General features: G+C 48.2%; 1 protein-coding gene across 3 annotated transcripts in view; it reads right to left on the bottom strand.

Moving 5' to 3' along the window:
* Nucleotides 1-27,093, bottom strand: part of TTF2 (transcription termination factor 2) — a 39,499-nt gene extending 12,406 nt beyond the window's left edge. For all 3 annotated transcript variants that reach the window (XM_077767309.1, XM_077767320.1, XM_077767331.1), the window contains exons 1-13: nucleotides 27,053-27,093; nucleotides 26,871-26,973; nucleotides 23,967-24,053; nucleotides 13,343-13,409; nucleotides 11,551-12,498; nucleotides 10,663-10,777; nucleotides 10,152-10,334; nucleotides 8,578-8,705; nucleotides 7,341-7,422; nucleotides 4,891-5,010; nucleotides 3,671-3,821; nucleotides 2,417-2,525; nucleotides 41-225 (exon numbers count right to left, since the gene is read on the bottom strand). In XM_077767309.1, coding sequence (XP_077623435.1) covers nucleotides 41-225; nucleotides 2,417-2,525; nucleotides 3,671-3,821; nucleotides 4,891-5,010; nucleotides 7,341-7,422; nucleotides 8,578-8,705; nucleotides 10,152-10,334; nucleotides 10,663-10,777; nucleotides 11,551-12,498; nucleotides 13,343-13,409; nucleotides 23,967-24,053; nucleotides 26,871-26,973; nucleotides 27,053-27,080 — 2,306 coding nt within the window. In that variant the 5' untranslated portion in view covers nucleotides 27,081-27,093. The remainder of the gene's footprint in view (nucleotides 1-40; nucleotides 226-2,416; nucleotides 2,526-3,670; nucleotides 3,822-4,890; nucleotides 5,011-7,340; nucleotides 7,423-8,577; nucleotides 8,706-10,151; nucleotides 10,335-10,662; nucleotides 10,778-11,550; nucleotides 12,499-13,342; nucleotides 13,410-23,966; nucleotides 24,054-26,870; nucleotides 26,974-27,052) is intronic.
* Nucleotides 27,094-27,787: the final 694 nt, after the last annotated feature.

The raw sequence follows: 27,787 nt of genomic DNA, 5'->3' as shown, positions 1-27,787 counted from the left end.
GTCTGAGACCATGTGACACACCTGGGAGAGCTTTACTCACTTCAGCAGTGAATACATGTCCAACAAGGTGTTCTGAATGGGGGTTCCGGTGACGGCCCAACGTGCGTGGGCCCGTAGCCTGCACACGGCCGTGGAGGTCTGTACCCGAGGGTTCCTAACACAGTGAGCTTCATCCAATATGATTCGAGCCCAGACTATTCGAAGCAAAGGTGTTTTTGCCAAATCCTGGAAGAAACCCAAGCGACATCCATTAACTGTATGGGAGAATGTACATGTCTTTAGGAAGGTAGGGGAAAAAACAGACTTGTACCGGGGGTCCACTCCTACCTTCAAGTTTGAGGGCTCAGATCAGGTACACTCAAATAAGAATTAAGCTGAAGACACCAAAAGCAGAATAAACAAGTCAACTTGAGAATCCCCAACCTGCGGTTTAAGATGCTTAGGAGTGAAATGTTTTAAATTTGCGTTCATTTATCCTTTCTGACCACTTTTGAACAATGGCCATGAGTCAAGACTACACTAGGTGTCGAGCCTGGAAATTCACTTGACCAGATTTACAAAAAAAAATTTTTTTAACGTTTTATTTTTATTTTTGAGAGACAGAGACCCAGAGCATGAGTAGGGGAGGGGCAGAGAGAGAGGGAGACACAGAATCCGAAGCAGGCTCCAGGCTCTGCGCTGTCAGAACAGAGCCCATTGCGGGGCTCGAACTCACGAACCTTGAGATCATGACCTGAGCCAAAATCAGACGCTTAACTAACTGAGCCACCCCGGCGCCCCTGACCAGATTTATAAAAATTCACTAGAACTGTACTGAAAGTCTACTTTTATGCATGAGATACGAAATCAGACTTAAAGGGCAGTTCCTAGCCTCAAGGAGCTCACGATCTAGCAGAATCAAGCATAAAGATTAATTATGGCATGATGTTTCTATATTAAGTCCTGCTGGGTAACTCAACACATGCTGGAGGAAATCGACTCAGTCCAGCTCACTGCTACATCCCTAATACCAGCATCGGGCACAGAGTAGATACTCAATGTTCGCTGAATACGCGGAGTGCTATGATGTGAGTAAGCACAAGGTGCCAGGACAGGCATTTACCCGGAGGGTAAAGAATTCTCAAAGCAGGTTAAAAAAAAAAAAATTAACCGAGAAAAGGAACAGAGGCAAAGCATTCCACGCAGAGGGAGAGCGGCATGACGGGGCAGGGCAGGTATCCCCCTCGGTACAGTGAGCATGAGGCGCTGGCGGCTGGGAGATGAGGGATGAGGGACTTGCAAGTACAAGTTCATACAAGGTCTAATGTGTCACGTCTTTAAAGGGTCTACGGTTTTGTCCTGAAAGCAATGAGGAGCCACTGGCGAACCTCAAGCGTTAATTAGCAGCAAGAAGTCAGAGCAGGTCTAACTAGAGAAGCACTCCAGAGATTACCCCAAATATGGATAGGTCACCTCTTGGAACAGCTCTGTATTTTCAGGGGAAAAAAGCCCCACGGTAACTAGGCAATAAAGCCTCTGGGCTGTGTGACTGGGACTACCTAGACGTCCTAGCAAACATTCAGGGCTTTTCGCCTGGTTATCATTTAGCATCTGGCCCCTCTGTAGCCTTATTTATTTGCGACCTCTCTCTTTTCCTGGGAGGCGGAAGAGAGGCAGACGTTAATGGCTTCATACAAAAATACTAGTACTAAAATATGGGTCTTCACACTGAATATAAAAAATACCCCAGGTTGCCTGGGTGGCTGTTGGTTAAGTGCCTGACTCTAAAAAAAATTTTTTTAATGTTTATTTTTGAGACAGAGAGAGACAGACTGTGAGGGAGGGAGGGGCAGAGAGAGAGGGAGACACAGAATCCAAAGCAGCTCCAGGCTCTGAGCTAGCTGTCAGCACAGAACCCGATGTGGGGCTTGAACCCGAAACCACAAGATCATGACCTGAGCCGAAGTCGGACGCTTAACTGACTGAGCCACCCAGGCACCCCAAGTGTCCGACTCTTGAACTCAGCTCGTGTCTTTGTCTCAGGGTCATGAGTTCATGCCCCGTGTCTGGCTCCGCACTGGATGTGAAGCCTACTCACACACACACACACACAGAGCATGCCCCAAAGACTCTAAAATAAAAAGTGCAGCAAGTGGGGCTCCCCATACTCAGGTGACGGGTCCCACCACAATTATAACGCAGTTACCATTAGTTCAAGAAAGCAACTAAATACTGTGCCAAACCTCAACCTGTATTACTGATGAGTCCACCTACAATAAAAGAGAAGGAAGAGGGAAGAATGCTTTGCTTCTGCAGGTGGAATGCCTGGGCCATTCCTCCCCGCGCAGGAAGGCACCCTTGCGGACTCTGACGCTGAGGAAAGACGCCAGTTATGGGAGGGGTGGCCCCCCTGCCCCCTGGCAGCTCCCAGACGCACCTTGTCCGCGCCGGGGTCTGTGCCCGGGATGGCTCCCTCTTGTTTCTGTGTGGGGATCTCCTTGGCCAGAAGGTTGTAGGTAGTGATGACGATGTCGTATGTGGAGAGGCTGCAGAGATAGAACACAGCACAAACAGGAAACAATCCCTCCGTGGCTGACAAGACAGGTGGGGGTCGGCCCCTTTATAAAAATGCGGGTGGCTAGAAGGACAGCGATTAGGATTCGCTAATACACATAATCCGCATATGCGTGGTCTGGGGGGAGGGCTTTCCTCACTGGAGATCCTTAGCTCTGACACCCGATCATTTTTACCGCCTGCTCACTATAGCCTCCCTGTTCCCATCCCATGAGTAGCAAAGGAAATTCTCGGGCTGGAGTCATATTAAGCTAGATATGATCTGGCAATAACAGAAAAACCGTAGGGCTGGGAATTAACGTCTTGTAATGATCTGACCTAGACCGATGCAGAAGTCTCGGGGAGTAAGAAGCCCTCAGAGTGCTGTTCGTCTATAGCTGATCTTTCACCTTATCAATCTCCAACGGATTTCTGAAAACCCATGAATCCAGCTTTGACACTTGGGTACAAAAATACATGCTGTAAGCTTGGGGTTTACTTGCCTACACTCTTTACACATCGAGATTGTTAACAAAAGGTACAGATCCTTTTTTCAATGAGACTGAATATTATGCACCTCGGCGAACGTCTGTAAATACTTTTGATAAAAAGGATATGCCTAGTTCCGAGGGGTGCAGTCTACCCACTGCCTCAGCCTCATACAGAGAAGAAGAATTAAGAATGATTCTAACCGTTGACGAGCACATTCGGAACACCAAACCAGATACGCTCAAAGTGCAAATCAAGTGAGGTGTGATTTATTTCTAATCAATATCTAGAGCAAAGGCCAGCTGCTGACAGCACTCTGCTAGAGAAGGCACACAGGCCTGTCACTGCTGCCCTGATACCTTTCATCCACTGAGGTGACATCACTCATGACAGCAGACATATTATAAGCCTGAAGCCTCCCAATTTTGGAACTCAGTGTTCTTTAGGAGATCAAATATCTCCTAAAGCGCACACCACTCTCTTGCCAGATGCACCTCTTCTCACAGGTGAAGGATGCTGCGTGACCACAGTGCCTTTGGGTGTCATGAGTCATTGGTCCTGACTGAATGAAAGCCCAGGGAGAGCAGGGAAGGCCCCTGCGGCCCCTACAGGGAGGAGCTTACACCGTCTGCCGCGTTTCTGCACTTACACTTTCGCATGCTGCTCCCGACTGGGCCCGTGATAGAGACAGACTCTCAGTGTGTTGCTGCTCACACGTTTCATCACCTCGTTTTTCCAGTGGTGGATCAGGGAGGCAGGACAGATGATCAGCGTTCCGTGGGAAGTGAACTCAGAGGAGTCTTGGGGGGAGAAATCAGCACCTCGTTACGCTCATTAAATGGTCCTTGACTCCTTGAAGGCACTTACTCCTTTTCTTGACTTTCATTCTCACAATCAGTATTTCTAACAACCACTGCCCTTAATCCCACGCCCAGCATACAACAGAATGGGAAACGAAAGAGGTGGTCTTTGAACTCAAAACCCGTATTTATCTTCCCTTGTACAAATGTCAGAGAGAGAGAGGCTGAGGAGGGAGAGGAAAGTACAGTACGTGGCCTCAGTCTAGAAACACCAATATGCTCCACAGTGCCGAGGAGGCAGAAGTGGGATCATTTCCAACCTCGTCCCGAGGGGATTCGTTACAGGGGCATATTACTATCTTTCCCTGAAAAGCGTAATTTAATTACATCCACATTATATTGTAAGTACAAAAGTCCCAAGAAAAGCGAAGAATACTTTGGAATGGGTGAACGAAGGCGTATTTGTACCACTGCCCGCTCCTCTATCTCTTTGCATGCATATAGCTTGCTATTCTTGCACTCAGAGGCTCAGGACCCGGCTGTGACCATGTTCATTAGAGGCCCCGAGAATGGACGGATCTGTAACAGTCCTACCAACTGACCCGCTCACCGTCTTGGCAGATGTTGGCAACTCACACATGATGTGGTGTTGCCAATATATTATACAGAGGACCTGTAATGCACTTGCATTTTATTTTCAAACAGAGGTTGAGATAAGATAGAAATTGTCTAGAACTTGGAAACTTCAGGAATTTGAGAACACCTGGAAAACAGCGTCTGCTATGGTGGCTAAAATCTGAGGTGGCGACAGACCTTTCTTTAAAAAATAATGGTTTTTTTCTCTCTAAAATTTTTTCTGACCACAGGTCAAGCTAAGTTTACAGCAACAGGGGCAACGATCCCTTGTAATTAAGCATATTCAGCATCAGAAATGATGGCACAGGAAAGAGTCTAACACTAGTTTTCCAATAGATGAACTAAATATGACTGGAAGTGTTCTTTGAGAGCTTAAAAGTGTCCACTCTCCACTGGCTCAGGCAATTTAGGAAATAACGGGCGATTTATATACCGTCTTTGGAAAGCCAAGTCAACGCCATGTCTTTGTCGTCTTCTTTGCTCTTCTCCTGGTTCTTCTGGGTCAGGATGAGCGCAATCATGGTCAGAGTTTTTCCTAATCCCATATCATCCGCTGGAAAGCACCAACAAAAATCGGAGAGCCTATTACTTAGGGCAAAGCATCACCTCCACCTCAAGAGAAGAGACCACTGGCAGACCTGAGCCCCTGCGGTGCTGCTGGGGCTGATCCAGGCCCTCTCCTTGCCGAGCCTGACAAATCCTTCACCTTGCATATGAACATGAACCCTAGCTCTTGCTGGTTATTACCTAGATCAAAGGCAGTGACCACGACTCTTGGAAAACTTAGAACTTAGAGTCTATTCTCATCTGCATGCCATCATGTCACTCATCTGATGCATATGTGGACATCTATCTCAGTTTGGTCATATTGCCTGGTCTTTGAATTTCTTATTCTGCCAAAGCAAAAAGATCCAATGGGTGGAGTTAACTCCAAACAGCGCTTCTCCATTCTCCCCACTTATTTGTCAAAGGGGACCACAAATGAACACTCCTTGGGGGCTGTCCTTGTGAGGTCACTGAACTTACCTAATTCAATGTACTGTTTGTACCCTATAGAATATTCTCATCCTCACCTGAACGGTTTCAATACGCATTCTGACATAAGGGGAAGTAGGATGTCACACGCGGGTTCTGGTTTGAATTCTGGCCCTGTCCCCACGCAGATAGAGAGAGTCAGCATGGCACACCTGACCCCCATCCCAGGAAAGGCCCGGCGACAGGGGCGGCCCTGGGCTGGCAGGTGAGAACTCAAATTCAAGCAGGGTTCCTGCCATTCCCGGAACTTGTAAGAGCAGCTCTCTGAGCCTAAATGCTATGGCTCTGGCCATACAGCCGCTATCCTTCAGGGAGTCTGGAATTTCCGGACCCGCCAGGCCGGAAGCTGCCAGTGTGGCCAGTTCCCAGGAAACAACTGGGGCCCAAACTTCCCCACTTGGTAACATCTTACGTGTGTCATCACAGCTCAGCCTGTGACTTCCCTGGGAAAGGTCTCTGAGGCTTGCACCTGCTGTCCCTCAACTCTGCCCCATGTCCCTTTTTCCTTTGCTGACTTCCACTTATAGAGAATCAAAGTAGGGGCGCCTGGGTGGCTTAGTCGGTTAAGCATCCGACTTTCGCTTAGGTCATGATCTCGCGGTTCGTGGGTTCGAGCCCCGCGTTGGGCTCTGTGCTGACTGCCAGCTCAGAGCCTGGAGCCTGTTTCAGAGTCTGTGTCTCCCTCTCTCTCTGCCCCTCCCCTGCTCACGCTGTCTCTCTCTCTCTCTCTCCTAGAAATAAATAAAACATTAAAAAAAAAATTAAAAAAAAAAAGAATCAAAATAGATTCATTTATTTATTTATTGACTTAAAGTTTGTTTTATTTATTCTGAAGAGATAGAGGGAGTGGGGAGGGGCAGAAAGAAAGAGAGAGAGAGAGAGAGAGAGAGAGAGAGAGAATCCCAGCAGCACGGAGCCTGATACGGGGCGTGACCTCACAGCCTATGAGATCATGACTTGAGCCAAAATTGAGTCGGACACTTAACCGACTGAGTCCCCCGGGCACCCCCGTCTTTTTGTTTTGTACTGAATTACAGCCATGAGTATGACCGCATGCTGTGCGTCCTCTGAGCAAATCATCGACCCTTGAGCACTACCTGTCATGTTTTCTAGAAGCTGAAACCCTTGCAAAGTTTTAGTTTGAGGAGTCTCCAAAGCAGAGCCTGGAAAGTTTACTTGCTAGGGTCCCCGGCACCTAAGGCCCTGGCAGCGTGACTTGGCTCTGGAGGTCACATGTCCTCATTCACACAAGATTTCGACTCAGAGGTAAGCCACGTGAGAAACGAGGTGCGCTGTGAGATCCTCTCTGCGGGACAGGGTGGGGACAGGAGTCTCTGATGCTGGGGCGGCAACGCTTTCCTCTGGGGCTTGAGCAAAGCTGCCATGACTGTCCACAGGACACCAAGTTTATTTCATGGCTCTGGCCATGCTCCGGGATGTGTGGTCGCCAGCATGGCTCTCCACCTCTCCCAGACGCTCTCTGGGTTACCAGGGGCCAAGCTCTCCTTCGGCTTAATTAGTCACAGTCGGCTTCCGCTGCTTGCAGCCACACCCTCGCCGAGCCCACAGCTGTGGGGGCAACCTAGTGCCCACCTGGAGCCGCGGACAGGGCCAAATGAGGGGGTGCCTCTGGGCGGTTAAGCGGCTGACTCTTGATTTCAGCTCAGGTCATGATCTCATTGTTGTGAGTCTGACCGCACTGGGCTCTGTGCTCAGTGTGGAGCCCGCTCAAGGTTCTCTCTCTTTCCCTCTGCTCCTCCCTGGCTCGCACACGGGGAGAGGAGGGGAAGGGAGGAAAAAGAAAAAATATAAAGTGCAAGTCAACTCTTATCACGAGGTCAGACTCACCCAGAATCCCTCCGTGCGGCTGCTGGCTTTCCCGCCACAGCAGCCAGGCCAATGCCTGCTTCTGGTGCAGCAGCAGAGGCACCTGCCAGAGGCAAGAACCAGAAGATGAGTATAAATTCCTCATGAGGGTCTGGATCCGGACCACACGGACTCCATGCCCTCCATGCCTCCCAATGTTCCAGCCGTCACAGGGCTGCTCGCTGTCCCCTGGAGAGCCCCCAGTCTGCCTCTGACCGGGGGACTCCAAGGCCCACTGTGCCTGGGACAGGCCTGCTCCTACCAGCCTGCACATGTATCAAGAGTGCCCCTCACTGCCTCGAGTGAGAGCCTTGGTGTGTCTTTCATGGGCCGGGCGGGTTCCGGTGCTTGCTACCAAGACCTCTGACCGGCCACCTTCCTTTCCCTGATGAAGCCATTCCGACGGCTTCTCCTGATTTTCCTCTAAATGCGAGTCTCCACTCGGTAGGCAACGTGCCCCTCAGCACTGTGAGTCGTAAACTCCAACAGCCCCTTGCCTGACACCCTCTTCCAGTCTTTTCTTAACCCCTCTGTATTCTGTGCTCCGCCACAAAGACACTCTTCCGAAAACACCTGGCTCAAAATTCTACAGCGGTTCCTAATGGCTCTCGAGCGTGTTTGTGTGACCTGCTTCCCGGTGATGGGTGCACGGCCGGGGGCCCTGCTCGGTCCCGCCGCCTGTCCACCCGCGTCCTCCCGTGCTGACCACCAGGGCCCGACTCCGTCCCACCGACTGGCTGCCCCCTCCCATGCTGACCACCGAGCCTGCACCATCTCTCTAACCCACGCTCGGCTTCCACCCTCTCGGCCATCTGCAGGCTCGCAGCTTCGTTAAGGCACAGAGTAGGCAGGCCCCCAAGCGTTCTTCCCCAAGAGCACCAGCCCCCACTTGGACCCCCAGGTACTCCATGTACCGCCTGCGGCCCCCCACAGGGCACAGCACCTCTGCTCTCGGGCACCTTCCAGCTGTCTGACAGCCGCCGTGCACGCGCCTCCTCCCTCTAGCTCACTAGGCGCGCGATTCCTTCGCATCCTTGTGGCACAGCGCAGAGAGGACCTTTTACGGCTACGGACTTCTGTAATTTTACGGCTTTGAGAAAAAAACCTGTATTTTGCCTCACTGCTTCACAGGGGGAGAAAACAGTACGAGGGAAGCCGGCGGAAGCGGCCCAGGGTCTGTGGGGACGGGGCCACCCAGACAGGAGTCCCCCCAGCTCACCTTCAGCCCCGGTGGGTCCTCCGCCACAGCGGACTCGGCAGGCCGCGACCCCAGGGACTGATGGAGCTCATCGATGGCTTTACTTATGACTTTCCACACTGCATGAGGGCCGTCTGGCTTTGGAGGGCCTGGGGACAAACAGGCGTCAGCGCAAGGGTCACACGTGTGTCTCACCCTGGCGATTCGTGGTCTGCCAGGTAACCGTCTGCAGGGACTACAGGTTCCCACCTCCCGCTGTTCGCGCCTCACAGGCTCCTCTGTCCCCATCTGCTGGGTGTGTAGTCAGTCCTTCTAAGAAAGGGCCAGGTAACAGAAAGTATACTAATGAGGTAACTTGTAATGTTTGGGATGTGTTTCCCCCCCAGCTTCAGAGAGGTGACGGGCTAACGCCATCATTATTTCAGGAAGGAAATGTCCTCGGGGCTGATGCCAAGAAGGGAAGCCAGCAACAGGGAAGGCCGAGCTAGTGGAAGTCTGCTGACGGTACTTCCGGCAGAGAGGGACATGGCCCCCGACGCACGTGCCACACACTGTTCTCAACCCGGCGACATCGGCTCCCTCGACCCACAGCCAACGGCTGGACACGTGCCTCAGCTGTCTGCAGTATCAGGGCTGAGGTGTCCCAGATACGGTTTCTAGATAAATGGCAAGCGACGAACCATCTAAACGTTAAAATATTTTTAAGCAATAAACCATTTTAACAGAATGCTTTCCAAAACGCATCATATGCTTTCTCCCCTTAAGGCTCTCACATGATTCGTTTTTGTCCAGGTGACTCAGTCACCATCAGGATTGTGAACGACACTCACAGCTGGGCTCTCAGCCAGGACAGCCCTGCTACTTAGACGCACGCATCTTCTGTTCCCTCCTGGACTCGCCTTAGCTGCGTCTGGCACCGAGCCCACTTCTTACCCTGTTAGCTACCCTCCTCGACTTTCTCCCCTCCCTCCCTCTTTGCTTCCTTGCTTCTCTCCTTCTCTCTTGGTATCTCTGGACATCCTCAGCTGGGAGAAAACTGGCCGTAGCTTTCCAGTCGCTGCCAGCCAAGCTGACCGGCGAGCTCACCTGGTCCCGTCTCCTAATTGGCAAACCCATCTGGCTCAGGACCCAGCTGAGGCTCTGCGGTCAGCTTTATTCACAGTTACTTCTGATCCACCGTTTTCTGGAAAGGTCAGGACGGAAGCACCAATTGAAACAGGGCAGCGCCGCTCTTGGTGGGTCTTTGGTCATCAGCTCAACTCCCGTCGCCCCTCTGCCCTGCTTTCACACGCACACAGGCGTGCAGTGTGCCCGCTGCTCCGCCTCCCTCATGGCGGCATGGGTTCGAGCCTTCATTCACACTTATTAGAGGATTCCCATGTGCCGGCCACTGCGCTGAGTGATCAAGGCCTGTGAACCAGGCACACACAGAAATCTAAACGCTGCGCGTGCCCGCCAACCACCACGGTCTCCACTATACGGGCAACTCCTAATTCCAGCTCGGCTCTTCCCTCACATGGGCAGAGACACCTGCTGGGCAGCACTGAACCTGGCGGTGTGGCAACGCCCAGCAGGGCCAGGCCCTTGGATCTCACCTCCGCAGCACAGGCTGGACGCCCCAGCAGCTTCCGGGCAGGCAGCCTTGAGGCCTCGAGAGCCCAAGGGCTGGAGGCCGTGTTCCTCCAGGGGTCGGGGAGGCGTCAAGTGAGGAAGGTCAGTGGCGGCTGTGGTGAAGTTTCTCTGCTGTGGTGCTTGACCTTCACTCTTCTCATTAGCGTCTGCGAAAAAAATAAAAGGAAAGAACAGGCTCCAGTTAAGGAAAGTCAAGGAATTACCTGTGCAGAGGGGGTCAGGAGGGAGCGGGACCGCTACCGTTCCAAGGAGCCAGGAAGACCTCAAGGGCACGGCACTGAAAGTCTCCTAACCAACGGGAAAGGGAGCAGTCCGCAGGACATGAAGGAAGTTTTCCTAAATCATAAGTGTTAATTCTGAAAAGCTCACAAGCAGATAATCAAATGGAACAGTGAATCTGTCGGAAGGGCTTCTCGAACGTCCCTTGCCAAGCTCCCGCAAACCCCGGGCTCCGGGGGGCACAGCCCATCTCACCTGGCTCTGGGCACAGGGCAAGGGCATCCAGGGCTTCCTCCAGCTCCCGGATCTGCGTGAGCAACTTCTGACCCTTGTCTGGGAGGGCCTGGAGGTTCACGGATTTCAGCGTGCTCTGAAAAACACACCCTGTAAGATGCAAGCCTCTTCTCCAGTTGTTAGAAAATCAGCTTTAAATTAAAGGGGTCTAAACTATGAAACCTGCAATGATGGTCTGTCGAGTATACACGTGAAAACCAGGGGTTTTTGTTCTTGGTTTTTTGTTTTTTTTTTTTTTTTTAAATGTTTTATTTATTTCTAGGAGAGAGAGAGACAGCGTGAGCAGGGGAGGGTCAGAGAGAGAGGGAGTCACAGACTGAAACAGGCTCCAGGCTCCGAGCTGGCAGTCAGCACAGAGCCCGACGCGGGGCTCGAACCCACGAACCGCGAGATCACGACCCAAGCGAAAGTCGGACGCTTAACCGACTAAGCCACCCAGGCGCCCCTGTTCTTGGTTTTTTAAACACAGCTGATTCACTGACCCCCAAAATACAAGCCTGGGCAAAGTGAGAAACCAACCATCCACCTGCAAAACCTGTGTCATGTTAGCATGCCCCACTGGCTCGTGGCCCGCAGCAAGCTGTGCTCTGACCTCAGGAGCGAAGCACACGGGGGGCACCTGGGTGCTGTAGGCCACTAAGCGTCTGGCTTCTAAATCTCGGCTCAGGTCATAATCTCAGAGTTTGTGAGTTCGAGCCCTGCGTCAGGCTCTGTGCTGATGGCACGGAGCCTGCTTAGGAGTCCTTCTCTCCTTCTCTCTGCCCCTCCCCCGCTAAGCGGGTATGCCCCCCCCCAAAATAAATAAATAAACTCAAACAAAAACCAAGCACACGGGCGGTCAGCAGTTACCTTCTTCTGTTTGAGTTGTGTTGTGAGGTACCCACGTTGGGCTGCCGGGTCTGAAGGTTCTACCTTCTTAGAAACACCCGGGGCGGGAGATGGGTTTCTTTGCCCACTCTGACCGGGGGGTAGGAGGTGGTTCTCTTTCTGGGAGTCCAGAGTCAGGTCAAAGAGCAAGGAAGGCTTCGGGGAAACAGTATGACCTCCCCCACGGTCCCCGTGGCTGGAGTCGGCGTCTGGCCCTGCACGCAGGGAGCGCCCTGCAGCTGGTGCCCACCGTGCACACGGTCCTCCTGGGGCAGGTGCGTCCCGAGGCTCTGGGCGCCGGGCGGTCTGCGTGTTGGGGGCACCCCCTGCCTTTGTTTCTCCAGCCTCCCGGCCGCTGGAGTGCTCTTCACTGAGGCGTTCCCCTTTCTGGGGCTTGCTTGTTGCATTCAGACTGTGAGTAAGTCCAGACAAAGGCTTGGTTTCCTGTTGCCTTAGAGGTTCTGATTCCCTTTGGACGTGATGACTCTCAACATTTGATTTCTCCTGAAGAGACCCGGATGGCTTCCTCAGCGCATCACCGTGGCCCTGCTTGGGTTTAACGTCACAAAGGTTTCTTCTGTGCGCCTCTTCCTTCTCCTTTACTTCACGCTGAAACTGCATCTTCTCCCCTTGATGCTTCTCTTGAACTGCAGGTGGTTTTTTCTTTACCTCCAGGCCAGAGGAGACATCTTTCTTCATCCAGCAGTTGGACTCAGGCCTCCGTTCCTTCTTTTGATCCAAAAGCACATCCCCCTTCTCCTCTGGATTCTGATCAGCCATCTTTTTCTCACCCTCGCCTTTGGTGAACTGTTTCCAGAGAGACGGCTCTTGATTCTTGTCAAGTACCTTGAACGGGTTTCTCTGCTGGCCGGAGGGCTCTGAGGCACTCTGAGGCCTGGTGGTTGTAGAATGTTCTGTGGAACCAGGCTCCTAAAAGACGAAGGAAATAATCTTCATATAAAACGTTAGTGCAAGCTTCCTACCTACAATGCCTGTTTTCCAGAGGAAATGGAAACAGTAGACCTGTATTTCTGAACATTCCTGGGACCCTCTCTGCCTCCAGGAAAGATGAGGTGCCTAACTCAGACAGTGTCGGTTTCCGAGGAATACTTTCAACACTCGGTTCCTTCTCTGATCATGACCACTGCTTTCCCCGGCTTCAAGGACAAGCAGTGACCAATTCAAATGCTTCTGCAATGGTAGTAGCCACATGCATACCTCTCATGAAAAACTATTCTGTTGGATGAATCTATCCCCAAGCCTATACAATATCCTATGCTTGCTTTGAGTCTGGCCTTAGGAAGGTTCCATTGTGGGAGTCTAGAGTTACAAGTTCAAGCTACAGCTCTACCAGTGAAAGCGTGGCTGCCTCCCCGGACCCAGCCTCTCAGGCTCTGGGCATCGGTCAGCCTCTCACGTTCTAGGAGCTTATGAATTACACCCCATTTATGCCAACATCGAGGAGATGGCAGTCCGTAAAAGGATGCTGGAATTAGTCTGGTAAATCCAAATGTTTCCCTAAAGAGAACAGTGACTCCAACTAAAACCTTGAAAAATATAGACATGAAATAGGCAAATCATTAAACCTTCACTGTAACCAAAAAGTCCTTTGAATTCAAAGACCCAACGAGGCCGACCTTGCTTAAAGAAAAGATCTTTCAGAGACAGTACGATGAAGACGCACCAGTTTATACCTGACTTCAAAGCCTTTTCAGGCAACACCGCAGATTCAACAGTCTTAACGTAGCGGATCTGAGGATAGGACGATTCCTACCTGCCACGGGACACTTCCGCACCACTGCTTCCCTGCCACCTTACTCCTGACACACTGGAAGAACAATCTGGTGAAGGAGAAGACACAAGTCATCAAGGCTGTGAAAATTCATTAAAACGGGATACATTTATTTTTCTTTCTTTTTTTTTTTTTTTTAATTCTTTTTGGGATACATTTATTTTTCATGCAAGAAAACAACCTGCAACTTCTTGCCACCAGTTCTGAAAGGCCACCTGACTCTTATGTTTACGTGTAAAAATTCTCTACTGCGTAGGGTCTTCCTAAGGGCTATGAAATGAAGGGCTAGAGACGTCAGGGAAACCCAGACAGCTACTGGTTTGTTCTCTTTACTCTGTAAAGAATGACTGAAGCTGAAACGTGATCGGCGGTGGCTGCTAAAATCAGGAAAAGAGAGACAACCAGACGTTATGTACCCCTGACGGGGAAACGACGGTACCACCTATGAAGTGAAACAAAACCAAGCCAACCAGAACACACACGAATACCCCGGATCTGCAGGGCCCTGGATTCAATGATCAATTTACAGGAAGCACAGACAACAGAGGAATGCTCGGAGGAGGCCACGGGGATGTGATCTGTAAAAAATGGTCTGTGACCAACAACCGAGCTCCTTCAACAAATTACAAGGGAGGGGCAAAATGGAGAGAAGGCTTGAGAGACTTAAAAGACATAGCAATCAATTGCGACCTGTGAACCGTATTCGTTGATTTAAACAAATAAAAACTATTAAAAATAAACTACTTATGTCTTCTATGAAGTGACTGGAAATCTGCGCTCCAACTGGTTAAAAAGAAAGAGGAAAAAGTCCCTGTCTTTTAGAGCTAGATACTGAAACACTTATGGAAGAAATGTTATCTGGGATCTTTTCCAAAATATGGCCGGAGCTGGACAGGGGGCGGGGAGAGTGGGCAGAGCTCACAGGGAACAGACTGGCATGAGCTGCTAACTGTTGAAGCTCACGCGCTGCATTAGTCCTTCTGGTCTACTCTGTATGTATTTGCAATCTTCCATAAAAATAAATAAATAAATAAAGACATACATCCCAATGGAAGACTGTCCCTGCACGAGTAAACGCAGCCTTCATACCCACTGCGCAGAAATGGCTGCACTGCAGGGCGCCTGGGTGGCTCAGTCGGTTAAGCGTCCGACTTCGGCTCAGGTCACGATCTCACGGTTCGTGGGTTCGAGCCCCACGTCGGGCTCTTTGCTGACAGCTCAGAGCCTGGAGCCTGCTTCAGATTCTGTGTCTCCCTCTCTCTCTGACCCTCCCCTGCTCATGCTGTCTCTCTCTCTCTCTCTCTCAGAAAGAAATAAAACATTTAAAAAAAATTAATTAAAAAAAAAAAGAAAGAAATAGCTACACTGCTCTGTGAGCAAACCATGCATGCCCCCAGATTTTGCATGCGAATCTCCCTCCATCCAAAGGATGTCCTCTTTATCCCTATTTGCCCACCGCTTCCCCCCGTCACCAGCTGTCAAAGTCCTATACGTCCCTCCATGTCCACTTCAAGCCACGCCTCCTTTGCAAGGTGTTCCCATTCCATTCCCTGCTCATCCGCCGTGCTGCTTCTGTATTTCTGCTGCATTTAGTTGTATTTCACTCATATCTGCCCAGCTGCTTGACGGTCATACGATCTCATTATTCTCAACGATGCCTTGCCTTTTGCTAACTATTGCTGAATTAAATAGAACCAACTGATTTTTCCCTTCCCCTCAGAAACATTTAATAATCTGTTAAGTAAAAGCTTTCAAATAGAATTTTACTGAATTGTTTACCTAGGTAATAAACTCACTCAATAAAATGGCCATGGAAAGGAGCCTCTCATGATACCCTATGTGCCCAGTTCACATTCTTCCCAAACACCTGTTGCTATTAGTTTTGTTTACCTCTAGAGATTTTTAAATGTATATTCAAATCAATAAGAATACATAAATCTTAATTCCCTTTTGCACACAAATGGATAGTATAGTATTCATACTAAATACCTTGTTTTTAGCAATATCTTCAAGATTTTCCAGAATATATACATGTGGTGTTCCTATGTATACAATACATATATATTATATAACATAAATAACATATAATTTTATTTTTTATAATTTTATTTTTATCATTTCCTTTTTAACAATGGCAGTTTTTACACAGCTGCACAATTTCCCACTATTTGGAGTTCCAGGAGTTATTTAACCAGAACCTTCTTGATAAACAGTTTGGTTGTTTCTAAGTCTTTGCTCCTAAAAACAATGTCACAATGAATACCCTTTAACGCGTGTCACTTCACACGTGTCTTAATATATCTGCAGGGTGATGCTTTCTCTCTCACATTGCGTATTAGGGCCTTTTCTGTTTTTTGATCAATTAGCTTGTGAGTTTTATTTAGTAGCTCTTCTTGCTGTTTTCTAACTCATTAAATTCAATTTTTACCTACATGAATCCCTTCTTTCTCCTATCTTTCAGTTAATTTCCTGCCCTTTTTCTAACTTCTTAGACTTGTGATGCACAACATGAATCATGACAGTCTGAGTCTTCATTCCAGATGAATCCTGAGATCTCAATCCCTTCATGTCAATACCTCACCTGGACACAGAAGCAAAGATAGGCCCCAAGTGGACAAGTATTCCATAAAAGTCAGGCTAAAAAGAATATAGGTCCAGAGGCACCTGGGTGGCTCAGTCGGTTAAGTGGCCGTCTTCAGCTCAGGTCACGATCTCGCGGTTTGTGGGTTCCAGCCCTGCGTCGGGCTCTGTGCTGACAGTCCAGAGCCTGGAGCCTGCTTTGGATTCTGTGTCTCCCTCTCTCTCTGCCCCTCCCCTGCTTGTGCACACACACACACACACACACTCTCTCTCTCTCTCAAAACTAAATAAACATTAAAAAATTTAAAAAAGAAAAGGAAAAGAAAATAGGCCCAGCTCCTTTCATACAAACTCACAATTTTCCCATTCAAGCTCACAATTAAAAAAAACACACAAAACACCCACACTGGTCTCTGGTTTTTCTCGCTGAAACAGGATAATTATATTGAACCATGTAGTAAAATTTCTGAAATGCTCTAAATACATAAAAATTCAAAGTACTGGCTAATATTAGGCAGGACCATTACTTACAAAGTGAATCAAAATGAATTGCTGCTGTGGTTTCACATGCATCAAGTACTTGAAACCTTTACTGACAAGAACATTTCATAAATCATGTCTGTTTTAAAGCCCAAGCCGCTGCAGACTTCCAGAAGGGCAGGACCTGGGAGCCCAAAAAGGGAAAAAAAGACAACGCACTTGCTGTGCATCTATGAAGCATCTACTTAGCTCTAGACATGGTGGTAAAAAAACGCTTTTACTTGCATTTTTATTAAAACCTATCTGAATGAGCCTCTCTGTTTTTAGGATAAAAAGTTTGTTACGCTTATTAAACTGCAAACCAACAAAGAAAGCAATGGAAATATATTCTACGGAGAAAGCAAATATTTTGTTTATAAATGTTTATTTTTGAGAGAGAGAGCAAGCAAGTGAGCGCATGAGCAGGGGAGGGGCAGAAGAGAGAGGACAGAGGATCCGAAGCGGGCTCTGCATTGACATCAGAGAGCTCGACGTGGGGCTTGAACCCACGAACCCCGAGATCACGACCCTAGCTGAAGTCGGAATCTCAACCGACCAAGCCACCCAGGCACCCCGATTGGTTCCACTATGAAGAGTGTGATTTCTGCAGTATATTAATTATTTTCCAGGACGGAAGTAACAGGCAATGCTGATGAACACAGCCAGAGACAGCCACCTCGTCAATGTGGTCTTCCTCTCCGGAAGGCAAAGCCTCCCTCCTTCCTGAAGGCCAATCGTCCAACCCACGTTGCACTGTCGGGCACGTTCCCTTCAGCGAGGCTGCGGTTCTCTCAGGCTCCAGGGCCATCTTCCCTTGGTTCAAATCCCAGCCCTACGACATAATTAGCTCTGAAATCTCACACACTTCATGTGACTGGCCCCTGGGCCGGTTTCCTTTTCTATAAAATGGCCAAAAAATAAAAGGCCCTACCCCATTTGATCACTGTAAGGGTACGTGCACTGATGCATGTAGAGATAAGGTTCAGACCAAAGTCCGACCCGTATTAAGGGCCTGCTAAGCAGCAACAATCATTAGTTCACTCTTGCCAACCACCTTGCCTACTCCCATTCCGTTTAGAGCCACACTTTCTTGTCTTTTACTATCCAAATGCTGAAGGTCACTCAAGGCCAAGCTCACGTCTCAACCCCTACACTTCCTCAGTAACCTGCACCAGCCTTACCCCATACTGTTACGGTCACAGGGGCACCTGCATGTGAACACTCCAATTTAGTGCTAACACACGCAGATCGTGCCAGCCACCATGTGTGTTTGACTCTTACCGCGATGGTGTCAGAGGCCACCAGGAAGACAGGCCCACTTCTATATATGCTCCAGCAGTAGGAAAACATAAGGCTGGATTTCTATCTCATTCCTTTACGTTAAAATTCAAGATGGAACAAAAGTGTAAATGTAAAAAAACAAAATGAAACTGTAAATGCTCTGGGAAAAAAAGAGTGAAGAACGTTTCTTTAATCCTCCAGTGAAGAAGGCTTTTCTAAGGGACCTAAAATCCTGGAATTGGTCATTCTGACCACATAAACGTTTTCTGGTTTTGCTTTTTTAAGATTTTGTTTTTTTAAGTCATCTCTACACTGGACGTGGGACTCGAACTCACAACCCTGAGACCAAGAGTCGCACACCCTACTGACTGAGCCAGCCAGGCGTCCTTCCACAGAGCTGACCAGGGGGATGGTAACCCACCAGCTGCAGAAGCCAGTGAGGAGCTGCAGCGTGGCTCTGGGCCGCCCTGTGGCCCTGGGCCTTGACACGGGCCACAAGGTGACCTGACCAAGAACACGAGCGAACTGAGGCACAGCCACTGCCGCGGGCACCTCCCCAAGCACGTGTTCATACAGGACATGAGCCCCACACAAGGCCACGTCATGGAGCTGCTCAAGGCCTCCCAAGGACAAGAGTGCCCTCAAGTTCATCAAGAAAATGGTGGAGACACATGTCCACGCCAAGAGGAAGCAAGGTCCTGGCAGCCACGAGAAAAGTCAGCAGCCAAGGAGGAGCGACCCTCTCCCCTCTGCATGTAACAAGCCTCTGGGGGCAAGGAGGGCAAAAATACCATTAGCAAAATGATATGACAAAAGGCAAAATGGAAAAAGTAATTGTGACACACATTACGAAGAGCTAATATTCTTCACACACAAGGAATCCTTCCAACTGCGCAGCACAGTCCCCGGGTAAGTGCTCCACAGGAAGTACTAGCTTTATTGAGTGGGGTTCCTCGTGGTGTGGTAGGACCCGAGGCCCTTCTGCACGGGCCCGGCTCACGCTCAAACTCCTCTCTACCATCCACCCAGATAATCATCCCTGGGCTATACCATCTGTATGCCCATCTTACCCAATAACCAATGACACAAGGAATTTTCTAGACACGCAAAGATTCAAGTATTATTAAAAAATAAAATTTTCTGAACATCCCACGACAACCAGTTATTTAAAGAACTAAAATGTGTTTTACCTAGTTGGAGATAAAGGAGTACTTCCAACTATTTTGATCCTATATCCTTGAGAAGCTAAAAGACAGAGAGGTTGGGGGGGGGGAAGGAGGGGGGAAACAAGAACTCAGGAAGCTCAGTAACGACGTCCAACATTTGTAAATCAAGCTGTGCTCCATCATTCAAGGCGAGGCAAGACTCCTTCCTTCTGGTTCTACTGAGTGACTATTTTAGTGCCCATAAACAGAGGGCCAAGGCTGAAGGGCCAGTCAAATGCTGGCGAGTGGCACCATCTGGTGTTTACGTAGGAGAACTGCACATAAATGCACCCACACGCCAAGGTATCAAAACTGGGCATCTCAGCCTCACCAGGGCTTGCACGGCCCGCCATGACTCTGCTGCTCCTGTCTCCTAGCTGCGTTAAGCTTTAAACAAATCAGCATAAATCAAGGATGTAAAGTCCTTTAAGTTCTTGAAAAGAAACCTTTCTTCTGAAAACTGGGTTTCAGAAGAAAAGGTTCTGTTCCCTGATGTCATTCTCCAGAGTACAGGGGCTCTGGCTAAATGCCCTTCCTGTCTGCTAAGGAAGTCATCACCCACCGGCTTACTTACTTCTTTTAAAATTTCCAGCCTGTACTACCTATAGGGATGTTTGTTTTTGTTTTTTGAATCTACTTATTTTAAGAGAGAGTGTGAGGGAGGGGCAGAGAGAGAACCCCAAGCAGGTTCCACACCGTCCGCAGGGAGCCCAGCACAGAGCTCGAACCCACAAACCGCAAGGCCATGACCTGAGCCGAAATCCAGAGTCGGATGCTCAACTGACTGAGCCAACCAGGCGCCCCCACTTGTTTTTTGTTTTTAATTTATTGTGTGTTGTATTAACTGTATTCTATTTGTCCTAAAACAATGTTTTAAAAACCTCCAGTGAGGGGCGCCTGGGGGGCTCAGTCAGTTGAGCGACCAACTTGGGCTCAGGTCATGATCTCGCAGTTCATGGGTTCAAGCCCTGCTTCGGGCTCTGTGCTGACAGCTCAGAGCCTGGAGCCTGCTTCAGATTCTGTGCCTCCTTCCCTCTCTCCCACTCCCCTGTTCATGCTCCGTCTCTCAATAATAAATAAATGTAAAAAAATTTTTTTAAAAAAACAAAACAAACTCCAGTGAGTAATGCCTAGTGATAGTGCTCTAGACTTGGGCTAAAAGAAAAACATTTGCATACCTCACTTTTCTTTTTTAAAATAATGATCAACTCTCAGACTCATGTGCCTAGTGTAAAGAATGAGAATGGTAAGCTCTCAAAACCCCATCTTTGGTCCTGACCTTCCTTTGCAGCTGGCTGGTCTCACATGTACAGAAGACACAGTCCAAAGCTGTCTGTGGAAGCCATGCCTTACCTTCCTTGTCTTGTTTAATGGTAAACTTGTCCCACATAAAATCCAACTTAACCACCATTTATGGAGCACCGATGGCGAGCCAAACGCCAGACTACGAGCATCCCACACGGGACCCCACCGAATCCTCACCACCCAGGGGGGTTGGGACCACAGTGATCACTACTCCTGATGAGAAAATGGGGAAGGAAAGTACATGCTTCAAAGCCTACCACAAAGCTGTCTTACTGATTGCCTTTCCGCAAGTTTTCTGCAATCTAAGCGCACCTGCCTCCACCGCTGATGCCTCAATCCAGATCACCTTTCACTTTGAGACTAAAGTCGATGCAGCTAGAATCAGCTAGACCCAGGTCTGAATCCCAGCAATGCCACTTCACAACAATCATGGGGCATCAGATTCCTCTTCTAACCTCCCTAAACGTTAGCTGCCTCCTCCACCTACCGCAGAAAAGTCTATGGTGGGAAGAGATAAAGACTGTGCCATTTAGCAGACATTAACAGCAGTTCTGTGTCAGCAGCCCCCTTGCCAACACCACCTTCCTTTCCAACCAGCCCTCTGCGAGTTCCTCTTTAATTAATGTGAACTGGACCAAACTTCCTTACTATTCCTGTAAGGTGGGGGCCCTCAGTGGCATGTGAATGGCTTGGGATGTCAGGACCTCTTGGAGACTTACCAGCCCCACTGAACTACCAAAAAACAGTCCAAAAGTGAAAATTTTTTGAATTCCATTTATAACAGCATCAAAAACATAACATTCTCTGAGGACTCAATTTAACAAAAAGGGCATAGTACTCTATAATAAAAACTATTTGACAATGCTAAAAAAAAAAATATTAAGGCATGAATACACCATGCTCATAGATCAGAAAATCAATATTAATATCAGTTCTCCCCAAAATGATCTACATAGATTCAGTGTAATGCCAACATGGTTTTCTAGGGAAATTTAGAAGCTGATTCAACATTTTATATGCAAAGGACCTAGAACAGCCAATCTAGATGAATGCTGGAAGGGACTCACATGATCTCATCTGATTGTGTGGGGATGGGCAAAAGGGCCAACAGACTGGCAAGTTCAAAAACAGATTCAAAACATGGTAGTCCCTGATTTTTTTACAGAGTGCCAAGCATCTCCATGGGGAAAGGAAAGTCTTCCAAAATGTTGCTGAAACAACCGAATAATACTCATTCAGTAACATATGGAAAAATAAATGAAATACACTTATCTCTTAAGATACTCAAAATTAATACGAAGTAGATCACAGACTAAACAGAAAAGCCATTAAGAAAATAAATAAATAAAAATGAAAACAAAAACTATAAAACCTCTACAAGAAACCACTGGAGAAAGTTGTACTCTTGGAGCAGGCAAAAATGTCTCGGAGAGAAAATAAGAAAGCACAAAGTATAAAAATACGATAAACTGGACCTTTTATGGGGCGCCTGGGTGGCTCAGTCGGTTAAGTGCCCGACTTTGGCTCAGGTCATGATCTCGTGCTCTGTGGTTTCGAGCCCCATGTTGGGCTCTGTGCTGACAGCTCAGAGCCTGGAACCTGCTTTAGATTCTGCCTCACCCTCTCTCTGCCCCTCCCCTGCTCATGTTCGGTTTCTCTCTCTCTCTCTCTCTCAAAAATAAACATTAAATAAATAAAATAAAATCTGGACTTTCTAAAAATTAAAAATTTCCGCTTTCCAAAAAGAGTTAGGAAAATGAAAACCAAAGACTCATTGAAAAATCCTCATTATCTATGTATTTACCATAGATTGCCTTTGTATGGGGAATATCCACAGAACTCTTCCAATTCAATAATAAAAAGACAAAAGATACAGTTTTTAAAAATAGGCAACCCCCTCCCCCACAGTTATACTTTATGATTTCTTTAATGTTAACATTTCTGAAATGACAACTTGTAGAAACGGAGATCAGATTCCTGCTTGCAGAGGTGAGGTGGAGGGAGCAGGAAGGGAAGGAGGGTGGAGGTATGAAGGGGCAGCAGGAGGAATCGAGGGGTGATCGAGCTGTTCTAGCTCCTGACTGTGGTAGTGCATACTCAAAACCACGCATGCTAAACTATACACTCGCACACATGTGCGCGCGCACACACAAACATATCATTATAAAGGAAAACTATCTTCACAGATAAGAACAGTGGGACTGAGTCAACATACTAGTTGTAACGTTTATGTACTATTTATATACATTGTGCAAAATGTTACCCTTAGGTAAAGTCTGCAGGGATCCCTTCTGCACTATTTGTTATAAACCCATGAGAGTGTACAATGACCTCAATAAAATTTTCAATGAAGAAGAGGAGCGAGCAAAGGACTTAGGCACTTCACCAAAGAAAAACACAGGGACGACAAGCAAGCACAAGAAACTGTGAGCGTCACAAAATGGAATTCAACTTCGCAATGATAAAGACTGACTGAGGTACAAACCACATTTCAGACACGACGACATAAAAGATGCCAGACACTAAAGAATGAATCAAAACAGTGGCTGCCTCTGGTAGACGGGGGGGAGAGGGGAAGTGGATTATCTAGAAGGGGGTCCAATGGCATTTAACAGGGTAACAGAATACTCTGTATTTTGACTGAGGTTTGGTTATAAGGACGGTTGTGTAAATTTCTCAAACTCCACTGCTCAACATTTAAAATCTATGTAGCCAACTGTATCCATAACTCAATTAAGAAAAGCAGGAGCGCCTGGGTGGCTCAGTCAGTTAAGCATCCGACTTCAGCTCCAGTCATGATCTTGTAGTTCATGAGTTCAAGCTCCACATCTCTGCACCTGCACAGAGCCTGCTTCTAATCCTCTCTCTGCCTCTCCCCTGCCCTCGCACTCTTTCCCTCTCTCTCAAAAATAAACATCTTTAAAAAAAAGAAAGAAAAAAGAAAAACAGCAATACAGGCAATATTTAGGTATATAAAGGTTGTGAAGATGGTACTTAAATGCCAATATTGGGGGCAGGGCGGGGGAGGGATTGATCTAGAACATATTAATTCTGAACTGCACAGAATATCATAAAAGACCATCACAGCTGGCCCCAGCCTCCCTGGCCAGCCATATCTTCTGAAATTTCCACTCAAACACATGCCAAACTATTACCAAACCAAATGCTTATAATTCCTGATGACTTCCTAACTCTGTGCCCCAACGCAGGGTATCAGTCTGTTAAATACGGCCCCTTTCCTGGCCCTAGTGAATTCCTACTTATTTTTCAATACTATGACAGACATTACCTGCCACCTATACAGACTTCCTTGCCCTACCTCTGCGTTTTCATAAAAAAGAAGGGAAACGAACATTTATTGAATGCTTAACATACTTTACACATTTTGAGACGTTACTTCATTCTATTACGAGGACGGAAAAGTTGACAAGTTACTGCAAGTTAATGACAAGTTGGCAAGTGGATGTTACCCGCTACTTAAGAGCCAGAGAGGGAGGAAGGCGGAGCAGTTGATTCGGAAACTCACCAGATTCTCAGACTGACCAGGTGCTCAGCAAGGGTGGTGGCTGCTCGGAAGGCACTCAACACAGAGAGAAATTCTGTTTGTTAAAAATGATCTTTAAGGAACAGTCAATCCGAGGAAAACGCAGCTGGCTATAACTCTTCCAGGAAAAGAAAGAAGCAAATACACTTAAATGTTCGTTTTGGACACTTACCTATATTCTTCCTTGCCGGGCGGTAGGAGCAAACCCTGAAGCGCTACCACGCAGTCCTCGTGCAATAAGCAATGAGAAACAGGAATGCTAGAGGCGGGGGGGGGAAAAGGAAATTTTGTTTTAGGGGATGCCGGAAATTAACATTCTAAAATTAAATCCTAACTATGGGTTTTGTTATTATTTTTTTTAATGTTTATTTATTTTTGAGAGAGAGAGAGAGACAGAGCACAAGTGGGGTAGGGGCAGAGAGAGAGAGAGAGAAAGACACACACACACACAGAATCCGAAGCAGGCTCCAGGCTCTGAGCTGTCAGCACAGAGCCAGACGTGGGGCTGGAACCCACGAACCGTGAGATCATGACCCGAGCCAAAGTCGGACGCTTAACCAACTGAGCCACCCAGGCAACCCCTAACTATGGGTTTTAAACCTAATAGTACACGTGTGACCTCCACAGGGTTTGTAAATGCCAGACATTTTTACATCTCTGCATGATCCTCTGGGGAAAGGCTCACTCAGCAGCCTTCATTTTTTTCCCACTTCCCCAAAAACAGGACGCCAATCAGTACATCTTTTTCCCGATGACTCAAAAGCTTAAAATTGTACTGTTGTGCGACCTCTACATTGTGAGATCCCGCCAGGAATGACGTGGAGTGTCGAAGCCTAGCTGTGGAGTTCTTCCATCAGCCCTTTGTCTGTAACGACCTGTTTTCTGTCCCTCAGGGGTGTTCACGCGCCTGCTCTAAGAAGAGGCTCCACTAACCTGCTTCACGCCTGGCACACAGTTTTTAACTCTTCTCTTCTAACTTCTCACGAGAGAATATATAAATGGCATTTGAGGGTAAATAATTTTGACTGTACGCCTAAAATACTCTCCTTGGAGTCACAGCACTTGTTTCTTCCTTTGTTTCGCTTAATTCTGGCAACCAGACAGATTCCAAAGAGGTCAAGTTTATCAAGTAACTGTCATTAAGTCCAAAGTCATAGTGTACTGGTTTGATAGCAGTGCACTTGCATAAATGGCATTCTACAGAAGGGCTTCTTTTCTTTAAGACGTTATTTCTCAGTAATCTCTACACCCAACATGAGGTTCGAACTCACAACCCCAAAATCAAGAGTCACATGCTCTACCAACTCGGCCAGCCAGGTGCCCCAAGAGTATATTTCTTTTAACACAAAACTGATCCTTATGCTACCATTAGTGCTTAATTCCTACAAATTTGAACATGCTTTTATGTTGCATGAAACTTGACCTAGGTCCAGAACCTAAGAAACTCAGTAAAGAAATTCGAAATAAATAGCAAATCGCAACTTAATGATATGTTGGCCACCCCCCCTCCCCAGCCTTTTTTAAAATGTTGAGAGCCAGCAAGTGGAGGAGAGGCAGAGAGAGAGGGAAAGAGAGAATCCCACGCTGTCAGCACTGACCCCATCGAGGGGCTCCATCCCACCAACAGTGAGATCATGACCTGAGCGGAAATCAAGAGTTGGACACTCAACCTACTGAGCCACTCAGGCGCCCCTGGCCTGTCCCCATCCATCTTAAGATTTGACACTGTTCTCAAAATCATTTCATATTTAACGAAACTGGAACCCAGTAATTTCTTTCATAATAAAAAGACAACTTATTTGAGGGCTAAGAAACTATTTTGTCTAAGAGTGTATTTGTCAAATCTGAAAAAATACATCAATTCCTTCTTTTAGTTTCAAAGCACAACAAAGACACAAAGCATCTAAATCGTGTTATGGTAACTATAGGTTAATAAACACATTGAAAAATACTTCATTTTCTAGTATTGATACCCATGCTGTGTCTTATTTTAGAAGGAGATAGTTGGTCTCTACCAAGTTCAGTAGAGAGCAGGAAAAATGTTTAATGTGATAGTTTAAAAATTCGCACAGGCTGTGGACACTTGGTACTGTCAAAACATTAACACTTTATGAGAACAATATTAGCTTTTCAGCTTCCAATTTTATACCAGAGTGCTGATGTGTAAGCGATGAACCACGGGAATCTACCCCAAAACCCAAGAGCAGACATTACACACTGTGTTAGCCAATTTGACAATAAATTGTATTTAAAAAATAAATACCAGAGTGCTGAGTCAGATATTTGATTTTTTTTTCCAGCGTTAATCCCTAAAGTAACCTGTTTCTTTGGATTATCAATCTCACCCTTAACTGCACAGATTCCTATTTTAAAAGGGCGCTGATAATCTGACCACCAGAGCGTTTTAACCTCAACCATTTAAAAACACGTTCGGCGGGGTGCCTGGGTGGCTTAGTTGGTTAAGCGTCCGACTTTCGCTTAGGTCATGATCTCACGGTTCGTGGGTTCGAGCCCCGCGTCGGGCTCTGTGCTGACTGCCAGCTCAGAGCCTGGAGCCTGTTTCAGTCTGTGACTCCCTCTCTCTCTGACCCTCCCGTGCTCACGCTGTCTCTCTCTCTGTCTCCTAGAAATAAATAAACATTTAAAAAAATTTTTAAAAAATTAAAAAAAAATAAAATAAAAACAAGTTCGGCTTAAAATTCGTGCAAAACAGGAACCAATTACTTTCCACTATGCCTGCATGTCCTCATTTGGCAGGGAGAAGCAACAATGTCCGAGCAGAAGGCCTGACAAGCGAAAGGAACTGAAGGTTCCAGATGTAGCTGACGCTCCATCTTACAGGAGGGGGAAACGGAGGCCCCACGCTCCATCTTACAGGAGGGGGAAACGGAGGCCCCGAGGGTGAGTAAGCTAGCAGGTACAGAGCGTCTCCCGAACCCCCACGCTGCCCTGGGGTTATCAACCACTTAAAGGGCCCTGGCCGCAGAGACCGGGGTCCCCACCTCTCCTGGTGCCTGTGGCGCCGGGCAGAGGGGAGCCGGCGGTGACCGGCGGTCGTGCCCAGCTCGAGACTTACTCGACCGCCATCACGAAGCCGCAAGGGTTCGCCGGGCACACATAGAAGCTCCTTCCTTTATTCGGACCATCGCGGACGCCAGTCTTGAGAAAGCAGATGGTTCCTGAGAAGAGCAAATTGATAGCGATTACGCCACGCGAGACAGAGAGACCCCGGGAGCCCCTAAACGATCGGGCCCTTACCGTGCTGCGAGCACCTAACTGCTTCCATGACCGCTCCAGTCTCCAATTGCACGGAGCCGGGCCGCGACGCCTTCTTCCGCCTTTTACTCCGCCCTCCTCGCTCAGCAGCCAATCAGCATCCCGCTTCTGCAGGCTCGGCCCCCCATAATTCACCGCGCGTGGCCTTCCCCCGCCGCCTTCGCGGGAACTCGGAGTTTAAATAGTGGGGCGTGGCCGTAGCTGGCGGGACTCTCGGAGCTGGGCTTTCCGCGGGGGGCGGGGGGGTATCGCTTGGCTGTGGCTGGGAGAGGCAAGGGCAAGGTTAAGGCCGGGGACGACTCCAGTTTGTAACTAAGCCCTAGAGGCGGCCCTGGAGGGAGCGCGCGTTGCAACTGCAGAGGGGAGCTCTGCAAGGAGGGCTCCCTTCTCCCGGAGGCGGACGGCGCCTGGAGCNCGGCGTCGGGGGGCGGGGGGAGGGAGGAGAGCAGGCGCGAAGACTTCTGTTAAGACCCCCCAGTAATGCTTTAAGTTTGCGTCGAAGCTTTAGACTTCGCAGAGTGCTCACACATACACGTCTCTCTTGACTCGACAGCCTGGTGAGATGGGCAGTATACGGAAGGTCCTGAGGTTCACAGAAGTTTGAGGGACTGACCCAAGGTCACAGAATTAGTGGGCGACCCAGGAGTCTGCCCAGCTGCATCCTGTGTGTGCTGAATGTTCCCTAGGTCCTCTTAGTGCAGGAGACCTGAGTTGTTA

The sequence above is a fragment of the Crocuta crocuta genome, unplaced genomic scaffold (assembly GCF_008692635.1).
Source record: "Crocuta crocuta isolate KB4526 unplaced genomic scaffold, BGI_CrCroc_1.0 scaffold180, whole genome shotgun sequence".
Lineage (NCBI taxonomy): Eukaryota > Metazoa > Chordata > Mammalia > Carnivora > Hyaenidae > Crocuta > Crocuta crocuta.
Note: the sequence above shows the minus strand (reverse complement) of the source record. Positions and strands in the feature narration are given on the sequence as shown.